At 38.7% G+C, this 15,080-nt stretch overlaps 1 protein-coding gene across 1 annotated transcript in view; it reads right to left on the reverse strand.

Moving 5' to 3' along the window:
- Positions 1 to 11,314, reverse strand: part of LOC149843375 (non-canonical heme oxygenase HOZ, chloroplastic-like) — a 51,545-nt gene extending 40,231 nt beyond the window's left edge. The window contains exon 1 of the mRNA XM_090001805.1: positions 10,937 to 11,314. Coding sequence (XP_089857931.1) covers positions 10,937 to 11,236 — 300 coding nt within the window. The 5' untranslated portion in view covers positions 11,237 to 11,314. The remainder of the gene's footprint in view (positions 1 to 10,936) is intronic.
- Positions 11,315 to 15,080: the final 3,766 nt, after the last annotated feature.

The raw sequence follows: 15,080 nt of genomic DNA on the forward strand, positions 1-15,080 counted from the left end.
GATGCTTTACCAAGGACGTTCTGGAATCGGTATAGGCTCAAGGAGGCCAACAATCTTCTTGTTGGTCCCCTTGTCTTGCTAGCAGACGAAGCATGTTCGCACATACCCCTCCACATCGTTCCTCATCTGCGGCTAATAGTAGCCGCGCTCAAGGAGTGCTAAGGTCCGTTCTTGACCAAGATGGTCGGCCCATAATGTATCATGGCACTCCTTAAGCAACTCTCGACGAAGGCTTCCCTACCGCGGCACGAAGATGCGTCCTACTTTTGTCACGAGAGGGTCGTCTTGTAGTCAAAATTGTTGAGTCTTCCCCGCCTGCGCCAGACAAATAAGGTGTTGCGCCGTCGGAACGTACTGCGTATCTTAGCAGATGCGACTCAGCAAAGCGCCTTCCAAATGCACTTTGAAAGGCTCTACACGCGCTGCAGCCAGTTCAGCCTTGCGGCTCAAGACATCCGCTACAACATTGATCTTCCCAACCTTGTACTCTAAGGCAAACTCGAACTCAGCCAAAAACATCTGCCACCGAGCTTGCTTAGGCGTCAGCTTCTTCTATATTTGAAAATAGCTCGTGGCAACATTGTCCGTATTGACGATGAACTGGGCACTCAGAAGGTAGTGCCGCCAAGTCCTGAGGCAATATACGATGGTTGTCATCACATGTTCATGCACTGTGTAATGCCTCTCTCCATCTTTTAGCTTACGACTCTCATATGTGATCGGATGACCATCCTGCATAATAACTCCATTGATGGCAAAGTCTGAGGCGTCTGTGTGGACCTCAAATGGTCTCGAGTGTGTTAAAGAAGAGGTGATATGGTTCTGGACTTACATCTGGTCCAGATCCATACTTTATGTTTAGTATTTCTAATTTGCATATGTGCACATATTTATATTTTGTTTTTATAATCAAAGATATTTTCGTCCACAGTATTTTGTAAATCACTGTATATAAATACAGCCTTTCTAGGTCACGTAATGACCTTTTCAGTGTGCAGCAATCCCTTCTCCTTCTCTATCTTTTTCTCTGTTAAAAGTTGACGTGGGCTAGAAATACAAATTCCAACATGGTATCAGAGCAAGTTGAACCAATCCATGCTCACTAAGGTTGGTTTCATCTTTCTTCCCTCTCTTCTTTTGTCCAGATCTGAATTTTTTTCTTTTCTCTTCGGTTTTACCTCAAATCTGAATTTCAGATCTGGGTTTTCTTGGTTTTCTCTATATTCTATCATTTTCTTCATTCAGTCTAAGACAGATCTGATCATATCAGATCTGGTATTGTTTTTCTATTTAGATCTATATCTGAAGATCTGTGTATTATTTTTCTCTAAAACATATCACGTTGAAATGATCTATTCTCTCCTCTGATCGTTTTTTGTTCTCTCCTCTGATCGTTTTTCCTTATTCTAATCATTTTTCTTATTCTCAAAACCAGATCACGTTAAGACTGATCTGTTCTCACAAACCCAGATCACATCAAAACTGATCTGTTTTCTCTTCTATTGCCTCAATCATCCTTTCCTTCTACAATCGTTTCGGTTAAATATTCTTTTCTTCTAAAATCTTTTCATTATTCTCCCCTAATCTCTCTCTTTAACAGTTGTATCATACTGATGTATTACATCTTGGTTTTCTACAACAGAAGTTTTGTTTTCTCCATTTCATTGTTGTTGGGTCGATTGTTTTATTTTTCTCACAAAAGATATCTTTTTTCTTTGGAATCACGTAATCCATTGTTCTGAAATACTGGGCGTCATAGGGATCTATGTTGTGGTTCTGGTACATAACCAGAACTAATATTTAAAAAAAAAAAGGGTATACACAGTACGAGATCCATAATCCAAACGCATCGAAAAGTTTTCAATCCATATTTGAAAAAAATGGATTCGTCCTCTACTCATTCTGGTCTTTCCTCTAGCTTTCTGAGTCAACTTGTTTCTGAAAAACTCAATCATTCAAATTTCTTGACCTGAAAAAGACAAATAATTCTCTTCATGCGAAGCCACGATCTTTCTGGGCATTTAGATGGATCAACTCCAGCCCCGCTTCAATTTATCACGCAGGAAACACAGAATGATAAAGGGGTTGTCTCATCTCGGATTACTCAAAATCCTGACTTCACAGCTTGGATGAAAAGAGACCAAGCACTAGTCGCGTACATTACTTCTACTTTATCACAGGAAATACTAATTGCAATTCCAGATGATTGTTCAGCCGCTGAACTATGAAATATGTTGTGGCTCAAACCTATTCTCAAATGTCGGAGGCAAAAGTTTTGTATCTCAAGCGAGAATTTCAGTCATTAAAGAAGGAAACTATGTCTGTCATGGAATATCTGAACAAGGTAAAAAGCATCACAGATCAATTGACTCTTGTTGGATGTGCGATCTCAGAGAGAGATAAGGTGTAGCAAGTTTTAAGTGGACTAGGAGCAGACTATCATGTTCTTGTCACGTCTCTCACATGTTTGCCTGTTTTACCTAGTTTTAAAGACTTACAGGCTAAACTTTTACATTATGAGATCAGTTTGAAGAACCTTTTTGATGGTGATGGTGGGCAACTTGACTTACAAAATGTTTTGGCTACTGGGCTGGTTTATGGACAAGGTCGTGGTGGAGGAAATAATCATCGCGGAGGTAGAGCTCGAGGACGATATGGTGGACAAGGGAGACATGGGTTGCTTCCTACCCCAAACATGCCTCCTAATACTCATGCAAGAAATCCAAGAAATATTCTCACATGCATCCTCTATAATAAAAGAAGACACATTAAAGCTGACTGTAGGTTCAACCCTCAGAACAAAGGCAAGAATTTTATTACTCAGTCAAAAAGGCAGACTGGTGAGAGTAAATTTAGTGGAGATGTGCAACAACTTTTATTGGCAGCTCTTTCAAAGATGACAATAGCACAAGATGACCAAGGAGTATGGTATATAGATTCTGGGGCAGCCACCCATGTCATGGGAGATGCAGGTAAACTCTCGAACTTATCTCCTTATTTTGATAATGGCAGTATTGTCACTGGAGATGGAACTCATCATTCCATTTCTCACACCGAGAATGCCATAATACCCTCCTTAAATTCATCTATAAAATTGTCCAATGTTCTACTTGCTCCTAATATAAAAAAGAACATTATTTCCTTCTTCAAACTTGTTGATGATATACATTCTTATGTCGAATTTACTCCATCTTCTGTGTATGTCAAGGACCTTCAAACAAGGGAAACGTTCGTTAAAGGGGAGCGACGAGAAAATATGCATATCTTCAAGGAAGATCCTTTTATTCGTGTTTCTGCTCTTGTCGTCTTGAAGCCTTCGTTGGAGTCCAATGAATCCTCTTCTAAATGTCTTCTTAGTCTGTCTAAATATAATAAGTCAAATATTTGGCATAGTCGACTTGGTCACTGTAGTTCCTCTTTTGTTGAAAAGCTTGTAAGAGATAATCTTATCTCCTCGTCTAGTTTGAGTCCTACTTTTGGTAATGAGCAATGTACAAGTTGTCAATTGTGCAAGAGTCATGTTATTCCCTTCAATTCAATTAATAAAAGAGTTTCAAGACCTTTTGTATGGGGTCGTGCACCTACTTGTTCTCCTTTGGGTAGTCGATACTATATTGTTTTCATTGATAGTTATTCTCATTATACCTGGATATACTTTATGAAACATAAATCGGAAGTTCCTCAATTGTTCAGAACGTTTCATGCCTTTGTCAAAACTCAATTTTCGTCAAATATTATGAATTTTCAGTGTGATGGGGGAGGTGAGTACACTTCAAATGACTTTATTGCCTTTCTTCAAAACAATGGTATAAGTCATAGAGTTTCTTGCTCGCACACACCGCAACAGAATAGTGTGGCTGAACGGAAACACCGTCACATTGTTGAGAGTGCGATGAGCATGTTGCATGACAGTCATATTCCTATTGAGTTATGGACAAAAGCTTTTCACTCTGCGGTTTATATTATAAATCGCTTGTCGATGGTCATTTTAGCCAATAAATCACCTTATTATACTTTTTTTGGACAACACCCAAATTATGATAATTTACGAGTTTTTGGATGTGTTTGTTATGGGATATCGTTGCTACGAGCCTCTGATCAAGCGTGTTAAGATCTCCAAAAATGTGGTTTTTGATGAGTAGAACTTTGAAGATGGGCATTCCTTACAAAATACGCGTCATAGTGTTGAAGTTTATTCTCCATGTTTGAATGTCGAGTTGTTTGCTAACATCAATGGAGTGTTCATCTGATTGCAGTGTTGCTCCCATGCCTATTCTTGTACTCAAATTGAGATTGACAATTTGCCGCCCAAGGAGATTGAGAAGTTTTCAGGACCAGTCTATACAAGAAGAGCAGCAAAAAATATTTTCACCATTACTGATGAGATTGTTAATGACCCTGAAAATCATTCCTTTGTCAAAAGATCTGAAAGAATTCGACACCCAATTCAGAGATGGGTTAGTTATGATAATTTCACTCTGGATTTTTAGTTATTTCTGTCACAGGTTGAAAAGCAAGATGAACCTACTACCTTCTATCAGGCAGTCAAGTCCCATAAGTGGATAAAGGCAATGAATGAAGAAATAGAAGCGTTATATGAATGTCAAACATGGGAAATTGTTTCCGGACCCAATGATAGAAATATCGTAGGATCTAAGTGGGTTTATAAGATCAAGTATAAGCCTGATGGGAGCATTGAACGACACAAAGCAAGACTTGTTGCACGTGGTTTCATTCAAGAATATGACCAGGATTATGATGAGACTTTTAGTCCTGTGGTCAAGATGGGGACAATTCGAATCATATTATCTCTAGCCGTCAATCACAAATGGACATTGAGCCAGATGGATGTGAAGAATGATTTCCTTCATGAGGCCCTTAAAGAAGAAGTTTATATGGAACAACCACCTGAATATGCGGAAGGAGATCCTAAGGCATATGTCTGCAAATTGAAGAGAGCTCTTTATGGTTTAAAACAAGCATCACGGTCCTGGTTTGATAGTTTTTCTCTTAAAGTTCAAAATCTTGGTTTCCGTAGATGCACTATTGATCACTCACTCTTTATCTTCAAAGACGAGCATACAATCACATTCTTATTGATTTATGTAGATGACATAATTATCACGGGCAACTCTTGCAGTCATATCCAGGAAGTCAAGGAATTCTTAAGTCAAAATTTTAAAATGAAGGACCTTCGAGAACTGAGGTACTTTCTTGGAATAGAAGTTGACAAGAAAGACAATGTGTTGACCCTAACACAACATAAATATACTCTTGACTTGTTAAGTAGAGCGGGAATGAAAGATTGCAAGCCTTTAGCTACTCCGAGCATTTTACAGCAGAAATTGAGTTCCCACGATGGAAACTTATATGATGATCCCACCAGATACCGAAGTATAGTCGGAATGCTCCAGTATCTTACCTTCACTAGACCCGACATTGTCTATTTTGTAAATCAAGTGTATCAATTTAAGCATGAACCTCGAACTGGGCACATGGATGCAGTTAAACGGCTATTGAGATACTTAAAGGGTATGGTAGGAGATGGACTTGTTTACAAGAGAAATCTTATAGATAATGGGGCTCATAAAATTTTTATCTATACAGATGCAGACTGGGCAGGAGATCCATATGAGAGAAGGTCAGTTTCAGGCTATTGTATATTTCTTGGTAGCAACATCGTGTCCTGGAGTAGTAGTAGAAAACAGAAGGTTGTTGTCAGATCTAGTACTGAGGTTGAATATCGTTCCATGGCAGCGGCCACAGCAAAAGCTACGTGGGTTAGACACTTGCTAACAGAATTGGGAGAATCTATCTCAAGATCATTATTATTGTGTGACAATCAAACTGCGATAAATATTTCCTTTAATCCCATTCATCATAGTCGCACTAAACATATCGAGATAGATCAACATTTTGTCAGGCAAAAGGTTGAAGAGAAAGATTTGAGTCATACTATGTTCGCACTGTAGATCAAGTGGCTGATATGTTTACAAAGGGGCTGACCAAATATATTTTTTGGTTCTTAAAAAGTAAGTTGTCTATGATTCGAGATCATGCACAACTTGAGGGAGGCTATTAAAGAAGAGGTGATATGGTTCTGGACTTACGTCTGGTCCAGATCCATACTTTATGTTTAGTATTTCTAATTTGCACATGTTCACATATTTGTATTTTGTTTTTATAATCAGGGACATTATTGTCCACAGTATTTTATAAATCACTGTATATAAATACAACCTTTCTAGGTCACGTAATGACCTTTTCAGTGTGCAGCAATCCCTTCTCCTTTTCTATCTTTTTCTCTGCTGAAAGTTGACGTGGGCTGGAAATACAAATTCCAACAAAGTGATCAAATAGTTAGAGCTCTGGCTCCCTCACTAAGGTTTTCTTCAAGCTGTCGAAGGCATCTTGGCATGCTCATGTCCAGAGCCATACCCGATTCTTCTTTAACAAGTCAGTGAGTGGCGCAACAATGAGAGAGTAACCTTCAATGAATCGCCGATAGTAGTTTGTCAAACCAAGGAATAACCGCAACTCTGGGACTTTGCTTGGCGAAACCCATTCCTGGATGACTCTTATCTTTTGCCCATCCATGCATAGCACACCACGCCCCACAACGTGGTCGAGGAATTTGATCTCCTCTTGACCGAAAAGACACTTCTCTCGTTTAACACAGAGGTCATTCACCTTTAGCACCTGAAACATTGTTCGCAAGTGCCAAACATGTTTCTCCATGTTGCTGCTATAGATCACGATGTCATCCAAGTAGACTACTACGAACTTGTCTAAGGGTAGAAAATTTGATTCATTAGGGTCGTGAACGTGGTTGAAACATTCGTCAACTCGAATGGCATAATTAAGAATTCGTAAACACCATAGTGGGTGACGCAAGTTGTCTTCGGCTCATCGCCATCTACAATCCTCACCTGCCAGTAACCCGATCTCAAGTCCAACTTTGAAAAGACTCGAGCACTGCCCAACTGATCGAACAAGTCCGCTATTAGTGGCGATGGGTACTTGTTCTTTACTGTGACCTTGTTTAGCGCACGGTAATCCACACACAATCGCTTGGAGCCATCATGTTTCATCTGAAATAGGACTGGTACACCAAATGAGGCTTTCGATGGACGAACGATGTCTGCATCCAACAACTCATCCAACTGCCTGAGCAACTCTTTCAACTCAGCTGGCCCCATGCGATATAGAACCATTGTAGGAGGCTTCGCTCTCGGGGTCAACTCAATCCTATAGTCAACCTCGCGTCTTGGTGGTAGACGCTTGGGCAATTCTAGAGGCATCACCCCCCAAAACTCCTCCAACAGTAGGGCTAGGGTCGGCAACACTGCTGCTTGCACCTTCCCTTCTTCTGCGCGCACAGCAACTAAGAATGTTTGCTCTCCACGCTTGTCACCCTTCTTCAACTGCATTGCCGACAACACTGAAGTCTTACATTTCTGAGTAAGGCACTGAACTGTGTGTGACAGGTTTGACCCCATAATCGTCAAAGTTAAACTTTGGCAGCATCATCACATTTTGGCTGCGAAGAAACTTCATACCCAAAATTATCTTAAAATCGTCCAGGGGCACCACAGAGAAGTTGACCTTATTGGCCCAACTCCCAATTTAGATAGCCACATCCATTGCTTCACCAAGAATGAGCTTGGCCTCAGAGTTCACTGTTTTAATGGTCATCTGCTTTGGCCCAGGCTTCAAGCCCAACCACTCTGCCTCTTCCCGCGAGACGAAATTGTATATGGCCCCAGAATCTACCATTGCTGAAGTAAACTTCCCATTCGTAATGATCTTTAGGTACATGAGTTCCTTACTGACTTGCATGTTTTCAGTTGCGCAACTTCTAACTGTGTTAATCGATCGCATGACCCCCATCTTTGGTTGCATGGTCTCAGTATCACTACATTCTACCTGCGACGCATTAGCATGCATGTTGTCCTTCAAGAGTCGTTTTGGGCATTGCTTTGCGATATGCCTATCCCCACAGAACCAGCAAGTAACAACTGCTTCCTTATTGTTGTTGTTATACTTCTTGAAGTTCTGTTTCTTATCAAATTGGTGGGATGTTGACGCCTCACCTTTATTGTCGCGTTGCTCATCCTTCTCGCCTCCGTGGTCAGGCTTCTTCCCGATCTTGGTTGATAAGGTGAAGGGCTTGTGTTGAGTGTCAGTTAAGCGCTCGGCCATCACGTATACATCTTCCAAAGTACTGAGGTTGCTCCTTTCCACTTCAGACTGTGCCCATGGCTGAAGTCTCAAATGAACCAGTTGAGTTTGTCCTCATCTGACATGTTAGGCACCTCAAGCATAAGCTTTCGAAACATTCTGACATAGTCTTGTAACGAACCAGTATGTTTAAGATCTGACACCATTCTGTAAGCTTGTCTTTGCGCATTCCTCGGCATGAAGTAGTTACGCAGTTCCATTTTGAAGTCACCAAAGGTGTCTATCACGCAGTGACCCCCTCTCCATGCCATTGCGCTTCCGCCTCCACCAAGTGATAGCATTTCCATCCAATAGAGTTGTTGCAACCTTTATCATGAGATCTTCAAGCATCACATTCTGAATATTCAAGTAGTCTTCTACTTTGAACAAGAAGTTCTCAATGACCTTGCTGTCGCGAGAACGATTGAACTTTGCTGGTCTTGGCACATCAATAATTGATGGCCTTTCACCATTTCTCCCATTTAGGGTCACTGTCCGCTGCAATATGCGGTTCTTCAACTGAAGATCCCCTACTTCAGTCTGCAAGTCAGCCATTGTTGTCGTCAACAAAGTGACCTGTTCCGCCAGTAAGATCACCTGCTCTTGCAGGCTTGCCACCACATCATTCAATCCACCGAATGATTCAACTGTACGTGAAATCGCTTCTTCGTGCGAAGTCACATCTTTCACCAGCCTGTTAACAGTTGCAGCCATCTATTCTTGGCCCCGAGGTGAACCCATCTCCTCAGTTTCGGCAACTATCTTGCCTTTAGTGTTACGCAAGTTTTGATAGGGCACCACGATGTTTTGCTTACAAATCGTAGTCTGCCGGCACGTCTGTCGACACCAACTCCGGAGTCTCTTCCCCAGCACGAGAACGGGCTCTGGTAACACTTGTCACGAGACTATTTCCTTAAATAGGCCAGCGCGGCACGACGGTCCTTCCTTATTGCTCGCTTGTCAATCGCGAAAACTTGTAATCAGAGTGCAAGAGAGCAAGAGAGAATGGAGGGAGAAGAATTGTAATCACAAGAAGCAATCACAACGAAGGTGAATGAAAGAAAGCTCAACGCATTTGATTCATTCACAATTTAGCCCATAGGCCTCTTATAGTTCAAAGTATACGGGCTGCCCCTTCAGGGAATTGAGGCAGCTTACATCAGACTCAACGAAAGCAAAATAGACTCTAGACGCAGCTTTACAATGTAAGTCACAAGGGAACATAGGCAATATTTTCAAAATATAGCCAATAACTATGACTATGCTATTTTTCAACAAATATACACACGCACCCACACCTACATGAGATAGCTTGTGGGTAGTTTGAAGGTAGCTGAAAACCCCTAAAGAAAGGTCTCAACCAAGAAAAGCTTGTATTCTGCCATTTAATGATCATACAACAAATATTCAACCAAAATATTAGATATGTAGAAGGCAAGCACTTAAGGAACATCCATTTAATATATGATTATTCCTCTCTTCCCGTATCACCCACCACACAGTAATAAGGAGCCAGCAATTTCCACACATACTTCCATTTCCTGATATGCAGATTGAGGAGGACCCAACAAAAGCCTCCTAAGACATGCGTCCCCAGAGGCTTCAGTAGTAGGAATGGTTCAGGACATGGTCAAAATATCTAAAAAAGGAGGGATTCCACAACAAGTGTGCAGTTGATTCCTCATCATGAGCGCAAATTACAGGCATACTGGGTCTGCAGAAACCCCTTCTTTTCATATTATCATGCCTAAGTACTTTGTCGAAAGGCATCAACCATGGAGAAACCTGTGATCTAGGGGATGGGCCTAGTCCCAAAACACAAGGTCTGGAAACAGCATCACATGTGGTTTCAGCAGCAAAGAGAAATTTTGCAACTTCACCCAAAAAAAAAATCCAGAGTAGCGATGCTAGTAATAGAAAATGACCACAAGTTATCATAAAAAAACAAACAAATAAATAACACACCAGATAGGATTCCCTAGTTGATTATTTGTGCAACTTAAAGATAACCATGAACTCCAAATACCAAAAATGCTGGTCTGCGAAGAAAAGCATGTGAAATGCTTAATGTACCAAGAAGAAGGAGAATCCATCTCTCCACCATTTGGAACTAAAAGTCTCAGCAGTAAAAGGTGCTGCCAGGCCAGGTGCACATTTCCAGGTGCAGTAAATCTTTAGTGTGAAATGAGGTTAACGATTTTGACAGAATAGGTCTGGTTTGAAAAGAACATGCCCTTCTTAAAGCACCATAAAAATACCACTCAATTCAATTGAGAACACTTAAAGAAACTGTAGAAATTGAACTTGAATAACAGCTTTAGCGGAGTAGAGTTAATTCGTAAAGACCACCTCCTCAGATACCAATGAGATCACTGTTGAGATGACTGAATTAGTAAAGGACTCGAGATTAACAAATTTGTTTCTTTGAAGATAAACAAATGAAACGCATCAGAATAAGAAGGCAGAGAAGCCCACAACGAAATGCGAAAGCTACTTCTTTTGCAACCCAAAATCCACAAATTCTTCTTTTAAAATTTAAAAATAGATAAAAGGGGAGGAGAGGAAATACAATCAAACCCATCGATCACATGCCAAAAGAGATTATTTTCTCCAATAATTAAGACCCAAGAAATGAAAACCACAATTTGAAGGAAATTACAAACCACCCACTTCGATAACCACCCAAAAAAGCCAAAAAAGAGTCGGATTACTTCACCTCATTCGAAGAAGCGTCTTCAGAAACCAAATCGAACCGGTTTTCCGTCGTCCCCCAATCAGCACCAGGATCATCCTTCTCGTTGGCAACCGCTCGAATCGGTGAAAAAGAAGTTCTCAAGCGAAAACCATGATCTAAACAAGCTATGTAACACCCATGATTGCGACAATCGGCGTTTTGCATGATCTTAGAGAACCCAACCAAGGAAGCCGACACTCTGCATGGTTGTGGCGATGACTGGAACAATGGGGAAGAATCTAGAAGTCTAGGTCTCAAGATGGAACCGCAGATGGCTTCCATAGTAGAGAGAGCTCGAGCTGCAGAGAGAGAGACGATTCTTTTTTGGTATTAGTCCAAATTTGTCCCATTTCAGATTAGTGAGAGACGGTCATTAGGAATGACTGGTTAGTACTTAGTCCCGAATCTAATACCAATATCCATTCCTCATGAATTAGTAATTTTGTGATGCGACGCTTAAACAGACCGGGCCCAATCATAAACGGGTTCAGGTCAGACTCGGGTCCGGGTCCAACTGGATCTTAGGTATAAAGGACAAAGTTGGATCTTAATTTAAATATTATATCTCATGTGGGATTATAAAAAAAATGGATAATTTTGAAAAAGACATCTACACTCAACATAACCCTCATGTCTTTTAAAAAGTTTTTTAAAGCAAAACACATTTAAGCACACTAATGCCATCTTTAGGCTTTAAGCAGTAGTAAGCATAGATATAATGCATGAAAAAGTATTTACTTGTTTCAAGTAAGAGAAACACCACCATGTCCCTAGTTCCAGAAACTTATAAAAGCGTGAACAATTTGGCCTGCTCAAGCTTTTGTTTATTTACAAATCCACTCCTAACATTTCAAAAATTACATCCAACTGCTCAATGTGAGATACCATGTATCAAATAGGTGTTTGCAAACGTGTCCGATTCAAGAAGCCAAATTTGCAAAATTTGGCTGTCTTCTGAACTGATCTGACTTTCCAATGTATTTTGAAAACTGAGATCTGATCCGTTTGCAACCTTACTGAGAGCACCCCAGTTAGCCTAACCATTTTGATGATTGTGGATGATAAAAAAAGACACCTTTACTTTTTAAATGTTAAAAGTGGATTTGTAAATACACAAAAACTTAAGCATTCCTAATTGTTCCATACTATGTATCAAATAGGTGCCAGAGAGCAACCCTATTAGCCTAACCATTTTAATGATGGTTAATGATTTAAAAACAACACTCATTTAGCCTTGACCTTGCCATCTTGTATGCCATAGTAGTTGAACTCATCCTTGATAACCTATATATGTTTTAAATCATGAAATTTTGGCGCATTCTTAGCTATTAAGATTTCAAATTTTAAGCTCTTGAAAACCTGCTTTCATGGCACAATTGTATGATCCAAAACATGTTCTCTTGAAAACTTACAAATTGAAATATGCTAAATGAATAAGTGAAATGAGTTTTTTTATGTTCTATTATTTTTCTTTTTAAGCATACATATGTGACCTGTGTGCTTGGTTTCATAAGGAGTGGTTCTTAGATCTTCCTATTTCAACAATGGGTAGGTGTTCAAAGGGTTTGAAAATTAATGGTCCAAAGCTTTTATAAATTGTCAAATGGCAAAAACAGCTTTTTTTTCATCAAGAAAACATGATCTAGGTGTCAATTCCTTAAATTGACCACGAGTGAATCTATCAGATCAGGATGATGAGAAAAGAGAGAAAAAACTACTTAGACCCATTTTGTATGTTGACATATATATATATATATATATATATATATAGTATTTGCTACTCTTGACTAATGAACCTCTTAGCGAAAAAATATAATATTTTATTCATTTCAAAATTTTTTATACATCTGATCCTTGGGATGTGATATACATATTAAGCTTTAATTTGTTTTTCTGATGTATAAGTCAGATTTTACTAGTGTTGAAAAATAAAGTTTTACTTTGAAAACCTAAAAAAACAAAGTTTTACTTTGAAAAACTTTGATCCAAGGGTTGACTAATACTAGTTTGACCATGATACATCAATGAAGTCAGATTTGACCAAAAACAATTTTCCCTATGAGTTCCAAATAAGGGGTTCCTTATCCACGTTGGTGGCAAATGTTATATAAGTTAGTTGGTCAACAACTTAGAAATAAAAAACAAAGAGTTCTTTCCATATTAAGTTACTATAACACATAAGAAGATAAAAGTGTGCAAGCGATCTTTGGTCTTACAAATTGAAATATAAAGACCAAAAAAAGTATTCCTTAATTTAGCTTTATTTGATATAAAGGCCAAAGAAAGCACTTTTTATGAATAATGCAGTGTGACTAAGGTCAAGTCTCGATCTTAAAATGTATTTAGTAAGATGTGACAAAGGAACACAAACATCTTACAAATAAATAGTCAATAAATAAATTATTTTTTAAATTTTTTTACCAAAGATAACATAAATATTTTATAAATAATTAGAAAAAGTAAGCCACTCAATATGAAGAGGGATATCAAACATATTTAATACATTTTATGTCTTTCACCAATTTATCTTTATCATTAATTATACACTCACTTTCTCATAAAAAAATATTAATATGTATTTGTAAATTAGCATAGTTAAATGAAACCTATTTAATTATTTCTCTAATCAAATCACTAACAAACCTATTTAGCTATTTTTCTAATCAAATCACTAGCCCATTTAATTAAAAAAATACATGCTAATTAATACAAAACAAAAACTAAAATTCTCATCTATGTGAATTGAAACAAAAAAAAAACTAAAATTCTAAGTTCTAACCAAAGTCAAGTATTCATTATTCATATTTTAATGCTAATTAAAAAAATATATAACACCCTAAAAGCATAATCCAAAATTCAAGTCATTTAAACAAATATAAAATTGAAACCTTAATTTTTATAACATAAATTATGTATTTATATTAATCAAACATATAAAATCTTAATTAAAAAGCATAAAAATACCTAAATTAAATATTCATCTTATTAAAAAACAAAATAAAAATCTAAATGATATTCGAAAAATATAAAATACTTTAAAACTTAATTAAATATTCATATTATTTTAAAAAATACTAAATAAAAACCTCAATCCTAGCAAACATCATTCATAATTTTCATACATAAGCTAATTGAAACAAAAAACAACAAAGCTCCCAAATTTCTAACTAAAATCAACCATGTGGATAATGTATAACATTGATTTAAAAAATATAAAAATAACTAATTAATATCCATCTCATTAAAAACCTAAAAGCTAATTGGGAAGTAAAACACAAAAAAACCTAAACCCTAGTTATTGAAATGCAACTATTTAAAAAAAGTAAATAAAAAATCTAAATCCTAGTCCTAATAAACAACAATCATAAATTTATATATTAATTAAAAAATCATAATAAAAATACTAATTAAAAAGATTAAAAATTAAAATATTAATTAAAGTGCACAGGAATGAGAGAGAGAGAGAGAGCCTCTCATTATGTGCGTGTTGCGGTAGCAACGTGTGTCAGATGACAAGAGGTTGCCTTGGTGCCTAAGAACCGTATGGGTCTAAGGTTGTGGGATCAACTCATCAAGAAGAGAGAGAGAAAGAGAGAGGGTTTGACCCCGTGGGCCTGTGGTTGTGTCATTGTAGGGCCGTGGGTGGGGGGTGGAGGGGAAGAGAGAGTGGGGCATCAAGGGGTGTGCCTATGGCTGTGGGGTTGCAGGGAGGGCCGTAGGGTGAGAGATTGAGCGGGGGGGGGGGGGGGCTGTGAGTGTAGGACGGTCGACTGTGGTGGGTGGTTGTAGGTTTGTGGAAGGGTGAGAGGGGTTGTGGGAGTCCTATAGGCCTACCCTTATGGGGTCATGGGAGGACTGAAAGGCTAGAGGATTTTGGCAGTTGGGGCCTGCACAGTTGCGCTGCAGACAGAGAGAAGAGAGAGAGAGAGATTTAGGTTATCAGGGGCAGGAGGCCGAAAGGGGCTGTCAGCCCCCTTTGGGTCGGGCACGAGTGCCTTGGGCACTGCCCATATATGATGTGGGTCAAAGTGGGCACGTGCCCACCCTCTTCACAACGTGCCTCTGCCCCTGACCAACACTGTTGAGCAATAAAAATGTATACAGGTTGAATTCATTCAAATCTAAA

The sequence above is a fragment of the Nuphar pumila genome, chromosome 3, assembly GCF_984573655.1.
Source record: "Nuphar pumila chromosome 3, dmNupPumi1.hap1.1, whole genome shotgun sequence".
In the NCBI taxonomy this organism is placed as follows: domain Eukaryota; kingdom Viridiplantae; phylum Streptophyta; class Magnoliopsida; order Nymphaeales; family Nymphaeaceae; genus Nuphar; species Nuphar pumila.